This window comes from Lutra lutra, chromosome 14 (assembly GCF_902655055.1).
Source record: "Lutra lutra chromosome 14, mLutLut1.2, whole genome shotgun sequence".
In the NCBI taxonomy this organism is placed as follows: Eukaryota; Metazoa; Chordata; class Mammalia; order Carnivora; family Mustelidae; genus Lutra; species Lutra lutra.
In genome coordinates, this window is record NC_062291.1 from 56,647,973 (window position 1) to 56,669,573 (window position 21,601).

The window sequence follows — 21,601 nt, forward strand, 5'->3', positions numbered from 1 at the left end:
ATAAGAGCCCAAAACATGAAAATACTTACCTTTTAAAATGTATTAAATACAGTGTATAGTTATATTCATAATGAAAAATACATGCTTAGTATTTTCCATGTCTCTCTTCCAATGCCCAGGCCACATACCAGACCAATTACATCCTGTATCTGGGGGCAGAACACGGGTATCAGTAGCTTTTAAGGCTCTCCAGGTGATTTTGATGATTCCAGCGTGCACACAAGTTTGGAAACTACTGGATTTATGGCTTTCTATTCCCTCTATGTTGTCTCAGCTGCTTCAACATCTGGTTCTGATTCCTGGCTGCCCATAAGACTCACCTGAGAAGCTTCTGATCAGTAGTGAGGCTCAGGCCCCACCCTGGGTAAGGCCTGGAAAATTCTAACATGCCACCAGCACTATGAGCCATGATTCTAGAGAGATTGGTGTCCTGGTAGTTCTTATGATCAGGGCAACACCAGGCCACCCCTCCCCATGTTAATCTTGAATTAAAATATGTCTCCTTGGGGCATCTGGGTGGCTCAGTGGGTTAAAGCCTCTGCCTTCGGCTCAGGTCATGATCCCAAGGTCCTGGGATCAAGCCCCGCACTGGGCTCTCTGCTCAGCAGGAAGCCTGCCTCCCCACCCACCCGCCTGCCTGTCTGTCTACCTGTGATCTCTGTCTGTCAAATAAATAAATAAAATCTTTTATAAAAATATGTCTCCTCATGTTTTTGAAGTCTCTTGTCTTTGTTTCCTTCTGTTGCAAGCTGAGTATGGGGAAGCATAATGTAATCCTGATAAGTTCTTGACTTGTTTTTCCCCTCAGTATGGGATTGTGCTGGATGCAGGCTCTTCTCACACAAGTTTGTACATCTATAAGTGGCCAGCAGAAAAGGAGAACGACACAGGGGTGGTGCACCAGGTAACAGAGTGCAAGCTGAAAGGTAAGAGGAAGGAAAAGGGGAGGGAGATGGGGGGGGGATGAGAGGAACATATGTGAGAACATGTATGGCAGGTGGGGGGAATACATGAGAAAAAAGATGTTCAGTGAAGAACATAGTGGGGCAGCTGCTGCTGTTATTTTATTGTCATTACATAAATAATATTGAAATCAGTCCTGAATGATGGAGCCCTTGAAGAAGAAATAAATGTAAAAGTTGTCATGTCATAGTGGCTCCCATCACACATCTGTGTGTCATGCACCAAGTATGGAAAATGCATGATTTCATCTTCACGGTCTCCCTGGGAGATATGTCCTACTACTCCCATTTTTTTTTTAAATGAGGGCACTGACATAGAGAGAGGGTGTGCCACTTGTTAAGGCTGCTTGAGCTAGTAAGTGATGGAACTGGGGTTCAAATGGAGATCTGCCCAATTTTGAACCCGCGACTTCTCCAGTGGCTCTCAAATTTGAATCTGCAGTAGAGCCAACTGGAGGGTTTGTTAAAACACAGATGCTGGGTCCCACCACCAGAGTTTCTAATGCAGTAGGTCTGGGACAGGCCCCAGAATTTGCATTTCTTACAGGTTCCCAGGTGATGTTGATGCTGTTGGTCCACAGAATTGTTGCCCTTAGTCTTTATCCTCTAAGCTACAGCTTGGAAGAAATCAAAGATTCCTAGGGCTGGAGCTTGCAGGTCATTTAAATCTTGTTTTCAAAGAAGGAAGCAAAAACCTGGGAGACTAGTGACTTACAAGTAGCAACAGACCCAGGACAAGAGTCTAGGTCTCTTTCTTGCACTCCAGGCTTCCTTCTACTCTGAATCGCCACATTACAGATTGATTTTTTTTTCCTCCCTAGTTTTCTTCTAAGCTCACAGAACAGGTTAAAGTTGTCAGTTCAGCCCTTTCCACTCCCTCCACTCAACACCCCAGCATGCACCGAGTGTTACTGTACCACACTGTCTTCTCTGACCTTGATCTCTCTGGGCCTTTTGAGGTAGGGTCCCACTATTTCTTAGACAGGTATCTTAGCTCCCAGAAGACTGACTTTTACTTTGATGGTCTGTGAGGTCCCCCAATTTTCAAAGTGTCCCAAGAAAGCAGTAGAGAGGAGATGTTTCCAAGGAGCAAGTCATTTTACCCAGGAGCCTGATATCCTCAGACATTGGACCCATCCATTGTGAGACAGAAGGTTGAGCATTTCTTAAGCCCAAATCCCTCTTTTTTTTTTTTTTTTTTGGCTTCTATTTAATTCATTGCCTTCCATTTTTTAAGAAGTGTTGGTATTGGGACGCCTGGGTGGCTCGGTTGGTTAAGCAGCTGCCTTCGGCTCAGGTCATGATCCCTGCGTCCTGGGATCGAGTCCCACATCGGGCTCCTTGCTCATCGGGGAGCCTGCTTCTCCCTCTGCCTCTGCCTGCCATTCTGTCTGCCTGTGCTCGCTCTCTCTCCCTCTCTCTCTCTGACAAATAAATAAATAAAATCTTAAAAAAAAAAAGTGTTGGTATTTTTTTTTAAATCCAGCAGCTATCTTTTTTTCTGAGACTCATTCCAGATATGTCTGGCCAAAGAAGTGCAGGACTTTTCCCCTCTCAAAAGAGAGTTCTCTAGTCAAATATTTAGATGAAAGGTGAGTGGAAAAAATTCTCAAAGGCCAGAATTTTTGAATCAAAACAGTTACCTGATAACTTAGAGCTGATCTTTTCATTACTGTTAAACCGGCTTTTTAAAAATCTGTGAAAGATATGGATCACATATCTGGCCAAAGATCTTTAATGCACATTTTCACTAAAGTGTAGATGTTTATTTTAAAGAGAGCTGAGATTGTTAAGCATAACTCACAAAAAAACCCCCAAAACTTCTTAGCAACAGTTAGTTTTGCTCTGGAATCGGAAAAACAGTTTTACTAGGGAAACCAGGTTTTCAGAGAGGAAAAATTGCCAAGGAGACATGGATTCTCTACCTGTTTATTCTAATAAAGGAAGAAACTCTGCTTCAGAAATTTCAGGGGACTGTCCATGATCACATAGCTAGTTAGCAGCAGTTACTGTCTTTTCAGTAAAAGCCAGTGTGCCTGGTGTTTATTTTAATTTTTCTAAATTCCTTATTTCTCCTTTTAGGTCTTCTAGGAATTAGTGGTGTTAGTTACAGTTTTGTAGAAAAAACATCAAAAAGCAGATCTATAGGGTTACTATAAGAGCCCCATTTAATTTTTTTAATTCAATTTTTTATTTAAATTCTAGTTATTCCCCCTTAAAAATGTGAGAACCTCTTAGGGAGATTATGCAATTGAATGTGAAAATTGCGCCATCCAGCGGCAAAATTACTGAACAGTGGACAGACCCCAGCCTGAGGTCTGAAAATAGATCCTACCAAGGCCAGGTTCAGAGAGTTACCCTCAAAGTATAGCAACCTAACCTACATTACATCAAGAAATTGTCTCCTTTGGTTTTCTCATAAAATGCCACTGTTTTGCTCTACTATTGCCCAGGTGTGTCCTGTACTTTTTAAAAAAGATTGTCATTTGCTTCTACATCTTTCCTTAGGTCCTGGAATCTCAAGATATGCTCAAAAATTAAGTGAAATAGACATTTATCTGACGGCATGCATGGTAAGAGCCACTCAAGTGGTTCCAAAGTCCCGGCACCAAGAGACCCCTGTTTACTTGGGAGCAACGGCAGGCATGCGTTTGCTCAGGTATTGTAGCACGTGGGGACACAGTGTCGGGGGTTAGGCTGGTAGTGTGAGAGCCTCTGAAGTTACGGGATAGCACCACGCTTCCCTAACACCCCGCCTTCTAAACATCCTACATGTCCACACTGCAGGAAGAAAATCTCAGTAAGTGGGTACAACTCCCAAACTCTTAGTATGTGTAATGGTGGGAGTTCAAGTGTGTAAAAGAAAAAGTCCTCCTGCCCATCTCCCTGCAGAGAATTCAAGGGGGCTGGGGCACAAAGAGAAATGTTGAGCCTGTGTTCTCTGGGATTTGAGGCTACCAAGTGAGCCATCCAGTATCTGGGAGGAGAAAGACCAGAGGAGAGCCACGGATGTCCCAAGACCCAAATAATCACAAGTAGCACATCTTCTTTGGTCACCACTTAGTACCCGTATAGGAGATGAGAGTTTCGATACAGGTCATCAGTTCTTTAACAGAGGAGTGCTCAGAGATACTTTGGGAGCTTACTTGGCCCTGCTCAGAATGGGAGAAGAGTACACATGATCTGAATCACAAAGGATGAGTTGGAGGGTGGGCAAAGGGCATATTAGAGGCGGAGAAGATGTCACACATTCCATTACCTATGTTTCTTCCACATCTGCTTTGTGGCAGACACTGTTCCAAGTGCTGGGGATACAGGAGTGAAGAGAACAAAGTCCCTGTCTTCCTGAAGTTTGTATTCTAGTAGACGTGCAAAGGCAGGGATGAGTGAGAGACCAAGGCATATTTAGAGGACTATAAATAGTTCTGCATAGATAGAACATAGGCTACATATAGTAAAAAAATAATAATAAAAAAATGATGAAGCAGCTTGTATTTGTTGAGCTTTTGCTATGTTGTTAGACCTGTGCTTAGTCATCACAACTCTATGAAGAGGCATTATTAACTATTATTAATAATAATAGATAAGGAAGCCATGACTTACAAATGTTGAGTAAGTCACCCCCAGGTCAGTCACATGCCTGGTAAGTTGTAAAGCCAGGATTCTGAGTGGAATTCCAAAGAGGCAGGGTCCAGCTCACAAAGTGGCTTGTGGGCCAGGCTGGGAATTTGGTGTTCATCTGAGAGATAATGGGAAGCTGTTGGTCACACTGGGAGAGAGGTGGATTGGGAGTGGGAGAAGGGGAGGAAAACTGGGGACAAGGAAGCCAGGCGTAGGGTGTGAAGCTATTCAGATGAGTGTTGAGAGGGTTCAGTGCTGTTTGGAAGGCGGCATCCTCTGGCCCAGAGCCTCTTAATGTTGGGAGTAATTACATCCTATTTTCACTAGGACACCACTGGAAGATTTTTTTTCCCAGTCTGGCCCCCCAGTGGAGGTTGGGTATCTGTCTCAGGATATTTGCCACCTGGTATCTGCTACAGCCATAATTAAAAACCTCAAGCAGAGCCTGACTCCGGAATCAGCTGGAAGCCACCAGTGATGGCTAATGTAGCATTTGTCATCTCCAGGTATAGTGATTAAACAACATCCAGCCACCACCACCACAAAAATGAAAATTACTTTGATAATATTTAGGAGCAACAACAAAAAAAAGGTATTTTTAGGAAGAGCAGTCTATGTAGGGACCGGAAGGATCTGGATTTGGAGAGGAGGGCCAAAATACTAGTTCTGCCTCACCCAAAAGGAGGGCTCCTCAGACAGCCGTGTGTGGGGATCTCCATCCCTTCGTTTATTCCAGGGAGTTAGGATTCGCTTCCTAGGAGAACTGCTGGAAGCTGTATCTAAAAGAAGTACTTGTAGTTATTCAAGCAGAACCGGTAAACACAGCTCTTCCTTTGCGCAGGATAGAAAATGAGCAGTTGGCAGACAAGGTCCTGGCTGCGGTGGCGAGGAGCCTCAGCAACTACTACTTTGACTTCCAGGGTGCCAGAATCATCACCGGCCAGGAGGAAGGTGCCTATGGCTGGATTACCATCAACTACCTGCTGGGCAAATTCACTCAGGTGATCATCAGGAGCCAGGGAGGTGGCTCCCCCAGGCGGTGGGGGGGTGTCAATGCCATTGCGGTCTTAGGCAGTATAGGGATCTGTAGCCAGAATGAATGCTGGGTGAATGGACACGTTAATTTATCCCCACATTGGCAAGAATTTTATTACAAGAACTTTTCCTTTTGGAGAAAAAGGAAATCATATCTTCACCTTAGGGAGGCAGAGAGGAAATTAAATATATATCATTAAAAATAAGAATAGTTAATATTTGCCCAGTGCATGTGTCTTGTACTATGCTAAGCACTTTTTTTTTTTTTAAGATTTTATTTATTTATTTGACAGACAGAGATTATAAGTGGGCAGAGAGGTGGGAGAAACAGGCGCCCTGCTGAGCAGAGAGCCCGATGTGGAGCTTGATCCCAGGACCCTGAGATCATGACCTGAGCTGAAAGCAGAGGCTTAACCCACTGAGCCACCCAGGTGCCCCATAAGCACTTTTCATGTACTGTCTGATTTCACCTTCAGAACAAGTACATGAGGAATTCTTTCATTTTCAAGTCTCAGATTGAGCCCTAGAGAAGGTAGTTATCTGCTCAGGGTCACATGGCTAATGAGCAAATAAGTGGAGATTTGAACTTGAGTCTTTTCAGTTCAGACTCCTTGATTGTAAACACTGGCTATGCCACTTCTGTGTTGCTGCAGTCTGAGCTCTATCTTTGAAGCCCCTCTTTTCCTGCTTTGCTGATGTTCCTTGTTGATGTGATGCAGACTGAGGAGCGTCCAGTGAGCTTTGTGTCACCTTATGCCCCCTTTCCCTCACCCCAGAAAGTCCCCGAGTCTAAGATATAGTGTGAAACAGGTGTTCAGAGACTGCTACCACTGTTGACTGTACTCTCTTTCAGAAACCGAGTTGGCTCAACCTGAGGCCAAATGAAGACAGGGCTCTTGAAACCTATGGGGCTTTAGACCTTGGGGGAGCCTCTACACAAATCACTTTTGTGCCACAAGACAAGAAGATTGAGTCTCCAAGCAATGCTCTGCACTTCCGCCTCTATGGCAGGGACTACAGCGTGTACACGCACAGCTTCTTGTGCTATGGGAAGGATCAAGCACTCAGGCAGAAACTGGCCAAGGACATTCAGGCAAGTATAACTGAATCCAGACCCACCCTCCCCACATCTGGGCCACCGGCCCCCACATCCTGTTGTTGTCTTTTTCTACTTCAGTAATTGGTCTGAACTTGGTTACTGTACTTTCCAAACCTTCTCAAGCAGGATATCTAACTACATCTGGTCGACCCATGTGAATCGTCCCATCCAGACATCATCTCCTGTGTTTGTTTACTGCACTTTCTCCAAGGACACGACTCAAATCCTTTCTTGCAAATAATTTCTCAGCCCTGTGGCCTTGACAGTGAAAATTACATGTTCAAGTATTGTTGAGAGGGATGTGTAATTTATAAGCTCTTAGCATTTTTTTTGTTTAAATATATATTTTTTATTAACATATAATGTACTATTAGCCCCAGGGGTACAGCTCTTAGCACTTTTTAAGTCTCCATTTCCTACAGCGATAGAAAACGGGTTGTTAGAAACAACCTCTAAGTTTCACTTAGAGAAAACATGAGAGTTTATCCATCAACACTTCGCGTCTTGTCCCCGGGCGCTTTTTGTCTTCTGAAGACAAGGAAAGTTAAACATACTCAAAATCATGTGAGTACCAGGCACACCTGACAAACACACACAGAGCAAGGCTGTCACACCCAGCTGTTCCCTGTCTCCACTGAAAGGATAACCAGTTCTCTGTTCTCCTCCAGAGCTTCTGCTCTGGTTCTCAGAAGCACTGTCAATAGGTAACTCCCACTGGAGTAAGGGATGCTGAGAGATGCCTACTGAGCCCTAAGGCTCCACCAAGGAGCCCCCTTTCTTCACACAAGCCAAGCCCCCTTTCTTCCTTCGAACATATCATTGTAGGTTAAAAGTCATTTTGATACTCCTGGCTTAAATGATCTAAGGTAATTTCAAGGCATGTTGCTTCTGATTTTTTGCTTGGCGGTTGGTGTGGGGGGCATGGGCAGACTTCTCCTGGAGAACTATCCAAGGCTCAGACTTGTGAGAGTCTTGAGAGTTTTTCTTGTGAATCTGCTTCTGACCTATGTATTTCATTTGTACTAACTAAGCACTAGGGGACATTTTAAACTAATGGCATTTCTGCCAGCTTGAGCTCTATTAGCTTTCTACGAATAGCAAAAGTTCATTCACATCTGATACCATTTCTGGTACCTAGTATACAAATCTGACTGTTCCCAAGGGTGAAAAAGGCATGGCAGGGGCATACTGATGCCAATGCTAAGATATTATAAAATTCCTACACATTAAGGAAGTCAGAGTGGTGCTTTTTGCACCCAGCACGTTTGCACATGATGTCTTCAAGTGATTTTTCCATTCAGGGTACAAACGGAACCCTCAGGGACCCATGCTTTCACCCTGGATACGAGACAGTAATGAACGTAAGTGACCTCTACAGTAGCCCCTGCACCAAGAGATATGAGAGGACTCTTCCATTCGATCAGTTTCAAATCCAGGGCACTGGAAATTATCAACAATGCCAGCAAAGCATCCTTCAACTCTTCAACACCAGTTACTGCCCTTACTCCCACTGTTCCTTCAATGGGATCTTCTTGCCGTCACTTCACGGGGATTTTGGGGTAAGTTTGTAAAATAATAAGGTATATTGGTTAGGACGATTTGGGTTGCAAGTTGTGGAGTAGGTGCCTATGAAGGGTTTAAATAGTAGGATTTATTTTTTTTCCCATATGATAACAAGTCTTTAGGTAGATAATTCAGGTTAGTTCTTTGGTTTAACAATGTCAGGATTTGGGATCAGCTTTTCCATTATGTTCTTGACCTTTATTTGTGGTGCTAAGATGGCAGCTACTGTTTCACATGCAAAAAAAGAAAGAAGGAAGTTTCTGTTGATTACATTTCTGTCCAGTTTTGCAGAAGTACCAACAAATGTCTTTTTCAGATGTCATTGGCCAGAATTTGGTGAAATACACACTTCTAAACCAATCTGTGATAAAAGGGATTGGATTACTGTGTTTGGTTTAGACTAATGACTGTTCATCCTTGGAACTGGGGAGTCTTTCCTATACATAGTGTTTTCTTCTACATGGGTGAAATCAGGAATCTGTAAGCTAGAAGAAGGAGCGGGCTGTTGGGTTGGCACACCCACTGGGATCTGCTGCTCAATGTCAGTGATCTGGCTTCTTAATGTCAGAAGAAGGAAAGGTGGCAGTTAGAGGTCTCAGCTAAAGACTTTCCTCTATAAACTGAAGTTAAAAACTCAAGAAATCCCAAGGAAATATTGAGGATAGCATCATTTGCATTACATTTTGAACAGCTGGGGGGCTCTTTGAATCCCAGCTCCACGTCCTTCTTAATTACTCTAGCATAAGATAAAATATTTGAGCAGAGGTAGACGAGGTACCCCTTAATCTACTCATAATTCAAATTTCATATTTTGGCCCTGGAGACAAAGCATTATTATAATCATAGTTTAGCAGAATATTGCAAAATTCTCTACCACCAATCAAGAGCCAGTTACAGACTAAATAACATATATGCATTATCTTTTTAATTACTTAAGATATCATACATAGAAACAAAGGCTTTTGTCTGCCTTCACACTCTTTCTCCCTTTTTCAGAAAACAGCATGTGAAGGGAGGTTCAACTTTCCTATGGGACCCCAGAAGGCGAGGTTTCTCCCAAGTCTCCTGGCTCAGCCCATTGTCACAGAAAGAGATCCCTGAATAGAGTACAGGCCTTGTAGTAATTGTACCTGGTTTAAAATCTGGCTTTGCCACTTGAGAACTATATGAGCTCTTCATTCCTATCATCTCTGGGAAAACAACAATGGGCGGCACCGTTGATCCAGGCTTACCTTTACCATGGCCCAGACCACAGTTACTCCTCGCCTCGAGGTTCCTGAGGGAAATAACATGCCAGGATAATGCCTGGCAGAGTAATACTTGGTGACTATTTAGCTCTAAACCTAAGTTCAGAACCAACTAGAACCTCACCTGGATGCCCTTTACCTAAGCTGGCACTGGTTGCCCATACTGGACTTTTTTGGGCCATGCCCTTGCCTTGAATCTGTTGGATGATAGAAGAGGGGGCCATGAAAGGGAGGAAGGTGGCTAGGGGTGCTGGGACAGCCAAGGGCCCTTTTCATTCTAGTCCCTGATAGGAAGTACCTCTGAAGGAAAGGAAAAATACTGTTGTGTATTGACTTTTTAACATTTCACTTCCTGGGAAACATAGTCAATTCCTGTCTTCAAGCTTGAGCAAACCCTTTCTGTTGAGGATGGCAGTAGTGGAATTTCTTGCCTTTGAAAGTGATTCCTCCAACCTAGGTAGGGAGAGGTGGAGTTGGAAGGGGTGAAGGAGGCTTGAGCTCCCCTGGGATGCCTTTGTTTGGTCTCTTAGTCCCTCACTGAAATTGGTCTCCTCACAGCCTTCTGAACCTCAGCTTGACAATCTTCTTGGATTAGCTCATTGCTTTCCCCTGAATAGGATCTTTTTCCTCTGAATATAGCCCTTAGGGTTAGCATGATACCTGTACCTATTCCTGCTTTGTCAGTTTCTGTTACAAAACTTGTTTTTTCCTCTGTAATTTCTCCCTAAAGTCTAAAGATTTTTTGAGCCTATTTCCTCATTTATAGAATGAGGACAGAAGTGCCTATCTCATTGCTAGTTGTGAGTGATAAGCCAATCAGTGGTAGCAGACTGGTAAGTGTCTACCAACCAGCTCTCTGGGATGTAGGGGCTGCTTTGTGACATTTGCCAGTTTATGTGGTATAAGTACTCCTACCATGGTCTAGTTTAATCAACATAACATCAGCGGGCTCACAAAACTCTTCAAATTTTAACAGCTAGCTCTTGTGAGTGGGAAAGAGCCACCTCCAGCATATCACTGCCAATAGCAGAAAGCTAACATACCCTAGCACAAGGTGAGTCCTTAGTAAGGTGAGTTCTTTCTCCTAACAGTCCTTTCTCTAGGCTGTTATACCTGCAGAAGTTCCCACCACCCAGTCCTGTGTCTGGAAGCATAACTATTTGCAAAACAAAAATGCAGTTGCATTCCAATTATTTCCAGGACCAGTTAGCCTAGGTGTTCCCAAGCCACAGCTTTTTAGGGAGGGACTATTTGCCAAGTTGCATTCAGCACTGGTGATTTAATTCTTACTCTGTAAATAGAGTATAAAAAGCTGTCATTTGTCTTAGTTTGGCTACATTGGTTGCTAGGCAGAATCCAATTTGTAGGCAAATTAGAAACACCCAAAAGGAAAAGGGAACATCTGCAGGGAATTATTTATGAGGTAATTTAGGAAAATTTTAAAAGATCACATCATATCACTTATATAAACAAGAAAGAATATAAAACAAATTCAAGAGCGAACTGGAATTAAAGAACATTAAAAACTTGTTTGTTTCCATAGGTATACATATACTTGCATGTGTATGTGTGTGTGTATTTAGCTCTGAGCTTCCTAGTAGCCAAGGGGAAAAAATAAGACATAATCAAATATAGTTTTCATTACGTGTAGCATACCCAGTCCCAGGGCAAAGCAGAGATATTCTGAAATTGATTCTCAAGGATATTTTACAAAGGAGCTTTTATTAGACAATGTCTTCGACCATATTTCTTAAAATAGCAATTTCTTATAGCAACTGTAACCTAGAGGCATAATATTAAAAAGCCAACTCAGTCATAGCAATTCTGTGATGGACTAAGGCAGGAGAGGTCTTTGATAGATGCTCAACCTGATAGAAAGAAAGAATTCAGAGTGGCTGGAAAAGGGGAGACATACATCTTTCAGGTCGTCTTCCATAAATATTAATTATCTAAGCTGGAAACTGGAAGATGAGGAGCTGAACTTTTGAGGCTCTATGTTCTCTAACGATGGCCTAGAGTGTTACTATTCTCAGTTGCTGCTTAAATATGGGCCCACAGGTTATAGACACCAATCAAGTAAAGGTTTATATAGTAAGATTAATCCCTAATTTGGAAATTAAAAAGCTGATCACAGATTTTGATCTCAGTAGTATACGGCATAGGGCATCTCCCCAGTACCTAAAGACAAGGTCATGGATTCTTAGAACTGAGTCAGCATTTCCCTTGAGAATCACCTTTGGGGGCACCTGGGTGGCTCAGTCGGTTAAGCGTCTGCTTTCAACTTGGGCCATGATCCTGTGGTCCTGGGACTGAGTCCCATGTTGGGCTCCCTGCTCAACCGGGAGCCTGCTTCTCCCTCTGCCTGTTGCTCACCCTGCTTGTGCTCTTTCTTTCTTACCCTCTCTGTCAAATAAATAAAAATCCTAAAAAAAAAAAAATAGAAGCATTCTGAATAGGGCTAAGGTTTCTTTTTCATTACATAATATAAATAAATCAAGGAAAAAAATATTCATCCTAAACCTCACCAACCCATCCCGTTAACACTTAATTTTTCTTGATTAAATTCTAATGCATGTTAGTGTAAGGAATATTCCACCCTAGAAGAGACCTTTCCAAGGGATTTAAGAGGCCAGATTAGATATTAAACTCAAGTGAGTGGGTTTCTGAAGAGCATATACAGACAGGAAAACCATCAGGCCTCGACACATGGAACACTTTGAGAAAGACTGACAGATAAAATGAAAAAATAAATATGAATATGAGTATGAATGGGCTGGTTCTGGAGCAGAGGAAGAGAAAGAGATGACCTTACTCTGGAGCACAACTGTCCAAGAAAGAAAGATAAATGGACACATTCCCAGCTCAGACAGCAAGCAGGATCCGCTCTTGATTCTAATTCTATGACTTACTCTCTACTGTGGCTGCAGAGAAATTAGTCATTTCTATAGTCTATTTTATATGGAATATGAAATGAAAATAACATTATTATCTGAGAAATTTTTAAAAATCTATAAAAGAGAGAGTTTAAAAACATTACTTCAGGGGCGCCTGGGTGGCTCAGTGGGTTAAAGCCTCTGCCTTCAGCTCAGGTCATGATCCCAGGGTCCTGGGATCAAGCCCCACATCGGGCTCTCTGCTCAGAGGGGAGCCTGCTTCCCCCCTTCTTTCTCTGCCTGCCTCTCTGCCTAATTGTGATTTTTTTCTCTGTCAAATAAATAAATAAAATCTTAAAAAAAAAACATTACTTCAAATTTGATTCAGACGTTAGAAGGGCATGTTTGTATTTATTTTGTTTTTCTATTCCTTATATAATGGCATTATTCTATAGTTGCATGTTGTTCATTTGATTCTACTTTGAGAGAGGACTCTAAACCATAACCTGCACAGTCAAAGCAACAGCTGGGAGCAAAATACTGTCTGGGCCAGCTATTCTTTTGTGTGTGTGTGTGTGTGTGTGTGTGTGTGTGTGTGTGTGGTAAAACATGCATAATAGAAAATTTATCATCTTAACTACTTATAAGAGTACAGTTTTGTGGCATTACATACTTTTACATTGTTGTACATCCATTTCCACCATCTAACTCCAAGACGTTTTTGTCTTCCCAAACAAACTCCACCCATTAAACAAAACGCTAATTCCCCACTCCTCTTTCCCCTCAGCCCCTGGCAATCACCATTCTACTTTGAGTCGCTATGAATTTGACTATTCCAGGTATTTCATATAAGTGGAATCATATACTTATCTTTTTTCACTTAGTGTAATGTCTTCAGTAGACCAGTCATTCTTAGCTCTTTAAGGGATCACAAGACTTTCTGGAGAATGTATGGAAAGCTAACAATTGTCTAAACAGGAAAATAGACATGTAAAGGCATTCTGAAGTTTTTGCGTACAATATAAAAGACATCATGATTCCTTGAGATGGACCTTGTTAAGCCCCATGTTAAGAGCCCTTAATCTAGAACAAAAGGTACGAATGGATAAGGAAGATGTGGTCCATATACACTATGGAGTATTATGCCTCCACCAGAAAGGATGAATACCCAACTTTTGTAGCAACATGGACAGGACTGGAAGAGATTATGCTGAGTGAAATAAGTCAAGCAGAGAGAGTTAATTATCATATGGTTTCACTTATTTGTGGAGCATAACAAATAGCATGGAGGACATGGGTAGTTAGGAGAAGGGAGTTGGGGGAAATTGGAAGGGGAGGTGAACAATGAGAGACTATGGACTCTGAAAAACAATCTGAAGGGTTTGAAGAGGTGGCGGGGTGGGAGGTTGGGGGAACCAGGTGATGGGTATTAGAGAGGGTACGGATTGCATGGAGCACTGGGTGTGGTACAAAAAACAATGAATACTGTTATGCTGAAAATAAATTAAAAAAAAAAAAAAGATTTAGGGGCGCCTGGATGGCTCAGTGGGTTAAAGCCTCTGCCTTCGGCTCAGGTCACAGTCTCAGGGTCCTGGGATCGAGCCCCATATCGGGCTCTCTGCTCGGCGGGGAGCCTGCTTTCCCCTCTTTCTCTCTGCCTGCCTGTCTGCCTACTTGTGATCTCTGTCTGTAAATAAATAAATAAAATATTAAAAAAAAAAAAAGATTTAAAAAAATTAAAAAAAAAAAAAGAAAGTAGAGATTAAAGTAGAGCCATGAGCCCAAGCAGGGCAATGGCTGGGACTGAATGCCACCAACAAATGTTAGAGGCCAGTCTCCTTAGAAGTATGGAAAGCAAATGTAGACACATGTGCCAGAGACAAATGACCCTGAAACTGATCCTATGCCTGCCTCTAAGATGCTTCCTGCCAAGGTAGAGCGAACCTAATATCTAACAATAAAAGCAGGCAGGCCATGCTAGAGAAGTGAGTTAGCATGAGTAACCAGGTTAGATGGGCGGGGGGTGCCTGTCAGGTAGTCAGTTTGGGGCAAAACTTGTGACTAGACTGTAATACGTGTCCCTTCTGTGACTATGGGTGCTTCATTTAGTCTTTATTCCAAAGTGCTAGCAATATGTTTTGGATTGGATCTTTGGAAAAATGATTTGACAAACCCCCTTTCTTCCCTTACAAACTTGGCTTTGGGTTATTTTTCCGGATTTGTTTCCCTGGAAACGTGATAAAGATAGGAGTGTCAGTTGTATTACTAAGCAACAGTTCTTATGAAAAAAATGACCCCTGAAATAAAGTGTATCTGGATTGGAAGAAATTAATGAGCTATGCTTACTCTGTGGGCTTCTCTAGTCTGAATAAAGGCTTATGTATGTAGAGTATGTAACAAAAGGCTTTATTTTTATAGGACTTATTTACCCGACCATCATACCCTCTGTTACTTGTTTGAGTTGCACTATCTTCCACTAGAGGGGAGGGATTTTCATCTGCTTCCGTCACTGCTTGGAACATAGTTGTTGTTCAGACAATAGTTGTTGAATGAATGCATGCATGATGTGCAGCCAAGAGAAAGAAGAGGGGGAATGAAAAAAAATGGCTGTTGATTTTGCCAATTAGGAGGATATTGGTGATTTTAATGAGCATAGTTTTAGAAGCCATGTCAAAGTAAACAGCTCCCTTGGATATGCTCTAAAGCTGGGGGAGCAGGAAGGAGAGTGGGTAATTGATACCACAAAAATAAGAAAAAATTTGAGAGAGAATAGATGTGATACTGAAACCAGCTCAGTTAAATTGAACAGGAATGCATGTATTGCATTCTGCGTAGGTTAAAAGTTGCACAAAATTGGGTGCTTGGGTGGCTCAGTGGGTTAAAGCCTCTGCCTTCAGCTCAGGTCATGATCCCAGGGTCCTGGGATCGAGCCCCACATCTGGTTCTCTGCTCAGCAGGGAGCCTGTTTCCCCCTCCCCCCAACTCTCTGCCTTCCTGCCTACTTGAGATCTCTGTCAAATAAATAAATAAAAATCTAAAAAAAAAAGTTGCACAAAATTTGGCTGGCAAGAATGGGTATTGTCTTTATAGGTTGATATATCTGTCTCCCCAGCTACATCCCGAGGGCCTGGAAGGCACGAGTGGTGTACATTTTATCTTTTCATTTTTAGGCCTGCTAGATATATAATTGCTAGAATACCTGGAATATTGTATATTCTCAGTAAAAGAATGTCAGTATTTGGAAGATTCTAGTGAGATGTCCAGCATGCACAGAAGCCTGAAGGTGAGAAAGCATGAAGTGTGTTCAGAGACCTGAAAGTAGTTCAATGGGTTTTTCCATGTGGGCAGCCAGGAGACTTGCCTCTGGTATTTTAGAAGGTTTTCCCCCTAAGCTTACCGATCACCTTTGTGATCATTAGATGCCTTTGTTTGAGGTTTATGATCTGTAAACCCAAGAGATTTCTACAGTACAGGAAAATGGTGGTGATTTTAGGAAGACTGAAGATGAAGATGTGGTTCAGGGGTTTAGAAAGAAATGATTTTGGGTTTTAGAATAAATGAATAACACTGTTTAAGGGGCATATAAAGGAACATTTGTGGGACTCACAGGAAATAGAACATATTTTAAGCTTCAGGGAAAAATTACCTCCTACAGTTATAAAGTGATCCAACCTTTTTGAAAGAAGATCTTATAAGGGGGCACCTGGGTGGCTCAGTAGGTCTGATTAGTTTCAGCTCAGGTAATGACCTCATGGTTCATGAGATCGAGCCCCACGTCAGGCTCCACACTCAGCGGGGAGTCTGCTTGAGGATTCTCTCCCTCTGCTCTCCCCTCACTCTTTTTCTGTCTCTCTAAAATAAACAAGTATATCTTTAAAAAAAAGATCTCATGAGATATGTATAGATATTTTAAAAATTTAGGTCTAATACACTTGTAGTAAAGTGTGCACATTTTAAGGCCACAGCTTGATAGTTTATAAGGAAAACACCTGGGAGTCCATCAACTGGGTGAAGATACAGGATATTTGTTCCCTTATCCACTCTCCCAGTTGATAAGCCCCCTCAAGATTACTACTACTCCGACTTCTATCATGATAGATTCGTGTTGCCAGTTTTGGGATTCAAAATATGTATTCTTTTTTGTCTGACTTCTTTCACTCAGTATTATCTAAGATTTATGTATGTTGTCGTGTTTAACAGTAGCTCTTTCCTTCATTGCAATGGAGTATTCCTTTGCATGGACACACTAAAATTTATCTATCCATTCTATAGTTAATGGACATTTTAGTTGTTTCCAGTTTGAGGATATTATGTACTATTTTATGAACACTCTTGTTCATGTCTTTTAGTGCATATTTCTACTCGCAAAATATATTTGCCTTCTGACCAATCATTTTACTCCAAGGAAATCATCTCAAGGAAAGGTACAAAGATACAAATACATTGTAGCATTATTTATAATAGTGAAATATTAGAAAGCCTAAATATTCATGTATAGGAGATTACATAAATCATGATATATCCATAAATAATAATATTTTATAGTCATTTAATAGGGTAAACTAAAATCTACAGGGAAACTTGCCCATATTGTATTATTAAGTGAAACCAAGCAGGATTATAAAACAATGTGTATAATATGATATTTAGGTAAATATATATATATGTATATATATATTAATGTTTTACATATATATAGATGCAGGGATTAAGCAGTAAATTATTAAAAGTATTTTTCTCTAGGGGATGGTTAGATGAAGGAGTAACTTTTATTTTTAACTTGTACTAATTAAATTCTATACAATAAACATGTGTAACCTTTGAATAAGAATTTTTAACACATATGTATTTTGAAGGAAAAGAAGAGGGCAATTTTTCTATGTTGAAAAATAAAGAAGAGCAGGATTCTGAGATGTTAAAGGGAAACATCTGTAGGTCAGGGAAGAATTTTCAAGAGTCCATGGCATGCAGAGCTTTGTGGGCAGGCGGTGGCATAGACAAGGAGTTCGTGCTGACAAGCTATGTATCCCACTGACAGTCCAGTATTTTGCTGTATCTGCCTACACAAATTTTCTCTTAATTTTTTGTTAAAGATTTTATTTATTTAAGAGCGATCACAGAGGGAGAGGGAGAAGCAGATATGCCACTAAGTGGAGAACCCGATGTGGGGCTCCATCCCAGGACCCTGAGATCATGACCTGAGCTGAAGGCATATGCTTAACTAAGTCACCCAGGTGCCCCTGTTTGTTAAAGTTTTTTAAAATAATTTTTATTTCTTTAAAAAACACATGTCACACCTTAGCAAAAGCAAGTGAATTTCTAGATTTTTAAGTCATTAAGCCCTTTGCTGGTAGAATAAGCTCAAGGAGTAATATTAAAAAGTCTTTTGAAATGTCCCTAAATGAAATTTAAAGAAATATTTATTATAAAATTTAAGACATGCTTGTTATAAAAAAAAATCGAACTATACAAAAAGTTTAAAGATCCAACTATATCACATAAGAAACTTACTTTAGATTTAAGGAACTCACATGGGCCAAAGGTGAAGTGATGGAAGATATTCCATGCAAGTTCCAACCAAAAGAAAACAAGGGTGGTCATATTTTTATCAGACAAAATATGCTGTAAGTTATGAAATGTCACATGAGGCTAAGAAGGACATTATAGAATGATAAAGGGATAATTCATCCAGAAGATACATTAATTATAAGTATATATGCCCAAATCAGAGCACCTGAATCTTTGAAGCAAACATTGACAGAACTGCTGGGAGGAAGAGACAGCAATGCCATAATGGTAGGAGATTTCAGTGCCTCACTGTCAATACAGGATAGAACAATCACAGATTCGAACCACACTATAAAACAAATAGACCTAACAGACACATACAGACATTCCACCCAAGAACAGCAGACTATATAAACTTCTCAAGTGCACATGGAATATTCTCTAAGACAGGTCACATCTTAGGTCATAAAACAAGTCTCACAAATGTAAGAAGACAGAAATTATACCAGGTATCTTTTCTACACAGTCGAACCCAGAAGTAAATAGCAGAAGGAAACCAGAAAATTCACAAGTATGTGGAAATGAAAGAACACACTTTGGAACAACCAAAATCTTCAACAAAACACTGGCAAGCTGAATTCAATAGTCCATTAAAAGAATAATATACCATGACTAAGTGGGATTTATCCTTGGGATGCCATGATGGCTCCATACATAAAAATCAATTAGTGTGATACAGCACATTAACAGAATGAAGGATGAAAACACCTCCATAGATGCAGAAAAAGCATCTGATAAAGTCTAACACTCATTTATGATAAAAAGTTTTGACAAAGTAGAAACAGAAAGAAATTGTATCGGTACAATAAAAGTCAGGTATAAAACCACACAGCCAACATCATACTCAGTGGTAATAACTGTAAGCTTTTCCTCTGAGATCAAGAGCCAGGTAGGGGTGCCCAATCTCACCATTTCTATTCAGCACAGTACTGGAAGAACTCACCAGAGCCATTAGGCAAGAAGAAATAAAAGGAATCCACATCGGAAAGAAAGAAGTAAAAATTGTCTCTGTTTACAGATGACAAGATTGTACATAAAGAAAACCCTAAAGTCTACACACACAGCAAAAGAAACCTGTTTGGCTCATCAATACAGAAAACAAACTGGTGTTTGTGAGAGGGGAGGGAGGGCAGGAGATGGGCAAAATGGCTGAAGCGGGATGGGAGATACAGGCTTCTAGTTATGGAATGAGTAAGTCACGGGGACAAAAGTACAGCATAGGGAATCTAGTCAATAGTATTGTGTTAGTGTTGTACGGTGACGGATGGGAGCTACACTTGTGGCGGGCCTAACATAATATACAGACACACTGAATCACTGTTGTACACCTATAACTGATGTAAAATAGTGTGTCAACTATACTTCAATTAAAAAAAGAAAAATAAGAAACCCATTAGAATAAATGAATTTAGTAAAGCTGCAGGGTACAAAATCAACATCCAAAAAAAAAACAGTTGCTTTTCTATACATTAACAAGGAACTATCTAAAAGGAAAACAATCTCATTTGCAAGAACCTCAAAAGGAATAAAATATTTAGTAATAACCTTAACTACGGAGGAGAAAGACTTGTACACTGAAAACTACAAAACACCGATGAAAGAAATTAAAGACAAATGCAAAAACACTCCATGTGTTCAGTGAATAGAATGGTGACTAAGGACAGGAGGAGTGGGGAATTGCTCATTAACAGGTATAAAGTTTCAGTTACTCTAGATGATTCAGTTCTAGAGATCAGCCGTACAATCTTGTCCTTATATATAGTTAACAATACTGTATTGCACATTTAAAAATTTAAGAGGGTAGATCTCATGTTAAATGCTCTTACACAACAAAAATAAAACATTTAAAAGTACACCCTAAAAAGTCCTCCTCTCCTTCTTGCCCCACAGTCAGTTCACTAGAGAAAAATACTCTTGAGTAGTTTTAATTAATAGGGGGAAACATTTCTGGGCATTGGCTATGTATACTGGAGCTATCCAGTCTCTGGTTTTATCCAGTTTCTCAGTCAACAGAGATCCACCTAGCGTCTCCTACCTTCAAGGCCATGCTCTAGGAATTCGAGAGCGGTTTCCTGCCACTTACACATCTTTAGCGCTCCCCCCCCATGTGCCAGGTGCCATGCCGATGCAAGCAGATTCAGCTGCCATCGTGGCAGTGGCCTTCTAGAGGGCAAGCAGATGGAAGACCAGAAACACAAACAAAAGCAAATTAGACTGTGGCAACCACAGGGAAGAAAGCAGCAGAGTCCCGTGAAAGGGAATAAGACACTGTCCTAGTCCAGGGGGATGATTAGAAAACATGAGTCAAGGTGAAGGGAATCCCTACAGCGGGAAGAGCAGGTGTGCCACCGCAGGGAGGCAAAGCTCGGCAGTGACTGGAAGGCCTGGGAGGGTGGCGTGTGCGGTGGTAGGAGGTGGTATTGGCAAAGTGGGAAGGGTTGGAGCTTGCCTGGCTTTGAGAGACCTGGTTGAGTTTGGACTTTATTCTATGTATATTTAGGAGTCATTGAAGGCTTTAAGTCGAGGAGTAATGTGATCCACTTTTTTTTTTAATCTTTTTTTTTTAAGATTTATTTATTTATTTAACAGAGAAAGAGCACAAGTAGGCAGAGAGGCAGGCACAGAGAGAGGGGGAAGCAGGCTCCCTGCCCAGCAGAGAGCCCCATGCGGGGCTCAATCCCAGGACCCTGAGATCATGACCTGAGCCGAAGGGGGAGGCTTAACCCACTGAGCCACCCAGGCGCCCCGATCTACTTTGTTTTTAAGTGGCCACTGGAATGGGTAGGTTAGTGGAGGAGGGGGACAAAAGTTCAACTGAAGGGTGAGAAAAAGGAGTGGAAAGGGAAGACATGGAATTCAGTATTGTAGAAAACGCTTCCTAGCACCTATCCTGTGAATTTTAATTGAGTATTTTCCTTTCTACTCACTTGTACTCTTTTCCGTAGTTCTCACGTATGATCATGATTTTAAAAAACCTTTCAGTTATGCTTAGTCCATGATAGACTTCAATAAATATACGTTAAATAAAGGTTGACTATTTAAAGAAAGAAGTACATGGACATTTTAGAAATAGGCCAAAAAAGCAGAAATAAAAAGGAAAAAACACCTTACAATTGCCATTCAGAGACAACTCTTAGTATCTTTGTATAGACGTTCCCAGTTTTTATTTATTAAAAGTTCCTATATAATACAGTTTTTAAAAGATGGGATTTTTTTTTAACCTTTCTTTTTTTCTCCCCTCATTTTTCTTTCTTCCTGACTCTTCCATTAAAATTGTAGAGACAGTTAATTACCAGGTGGCTCAGAAATGCATGTCAGCAGTAAAGCGACAACAACAAAGTAACACCTCTTCTAGGAACGAAACAACTTTTGGGTCTGGAATATTACTTGATTCATTAATGTACTCAACAGAGGTTTCCAGGCACCTTCGCCGGGGTTCACCCTTCTGGAGAGTGAATCAGTGTCCCTCTGTGTTGGACACAGTGCAAAACTGCATTTTTTCTTGCAGGCGTTTTCGGCTTATTACTATGTCATGGAATTTTTAAACTTTACATCAGAGGAAACCCCCTCACAGGAAAAGATGACGGACACTATGGAAAAGTTCTGTTCTCAGCCTTGGGAGGAGGTAAGTGA

The 21,601-nt window shown here is 41.1% G+C and overlaps 1 protein-coding gene across 2 annotated transcripts in view; it reads left to right on the top strand.

The window, feature by feature from the left end:
- ENTPD1 (ectonucleoside triphosphate diphosphohydrolase 1) overlaps positions 1-21,601 on the top strand; it is a 103,391-nt gene that overhangs the window by 65,313 nt on the left and 16,477 nt on the right. For both annotated transcript variants that reach the window (XM_047702026.1, XM_047702025.1), the window contains exons 3-8: positions 809-926; positions 3,471-3,621; positions 5,425-5,584; positions 6,472-6,711; positions 8,019-8,276; positions 21,477-21,593. In XM_047702026.1, the coding sequence (XP_047557982.1) occupies positions 809-926; positions 3,471-3,621; positions 5,425-5,584; positions 6,472-6,711; positions 8,019-8,276; positions 21,477-21,593 (1,044 nt within the window). The remainder of the gene's footprint in view (positions 1-808; positions 927-3,470; positions 3,622-5,424; positions 5,585-6,471; positions 6,712-8,018; positions 8,277-21,476; positions 21,594-21,601) is intronic.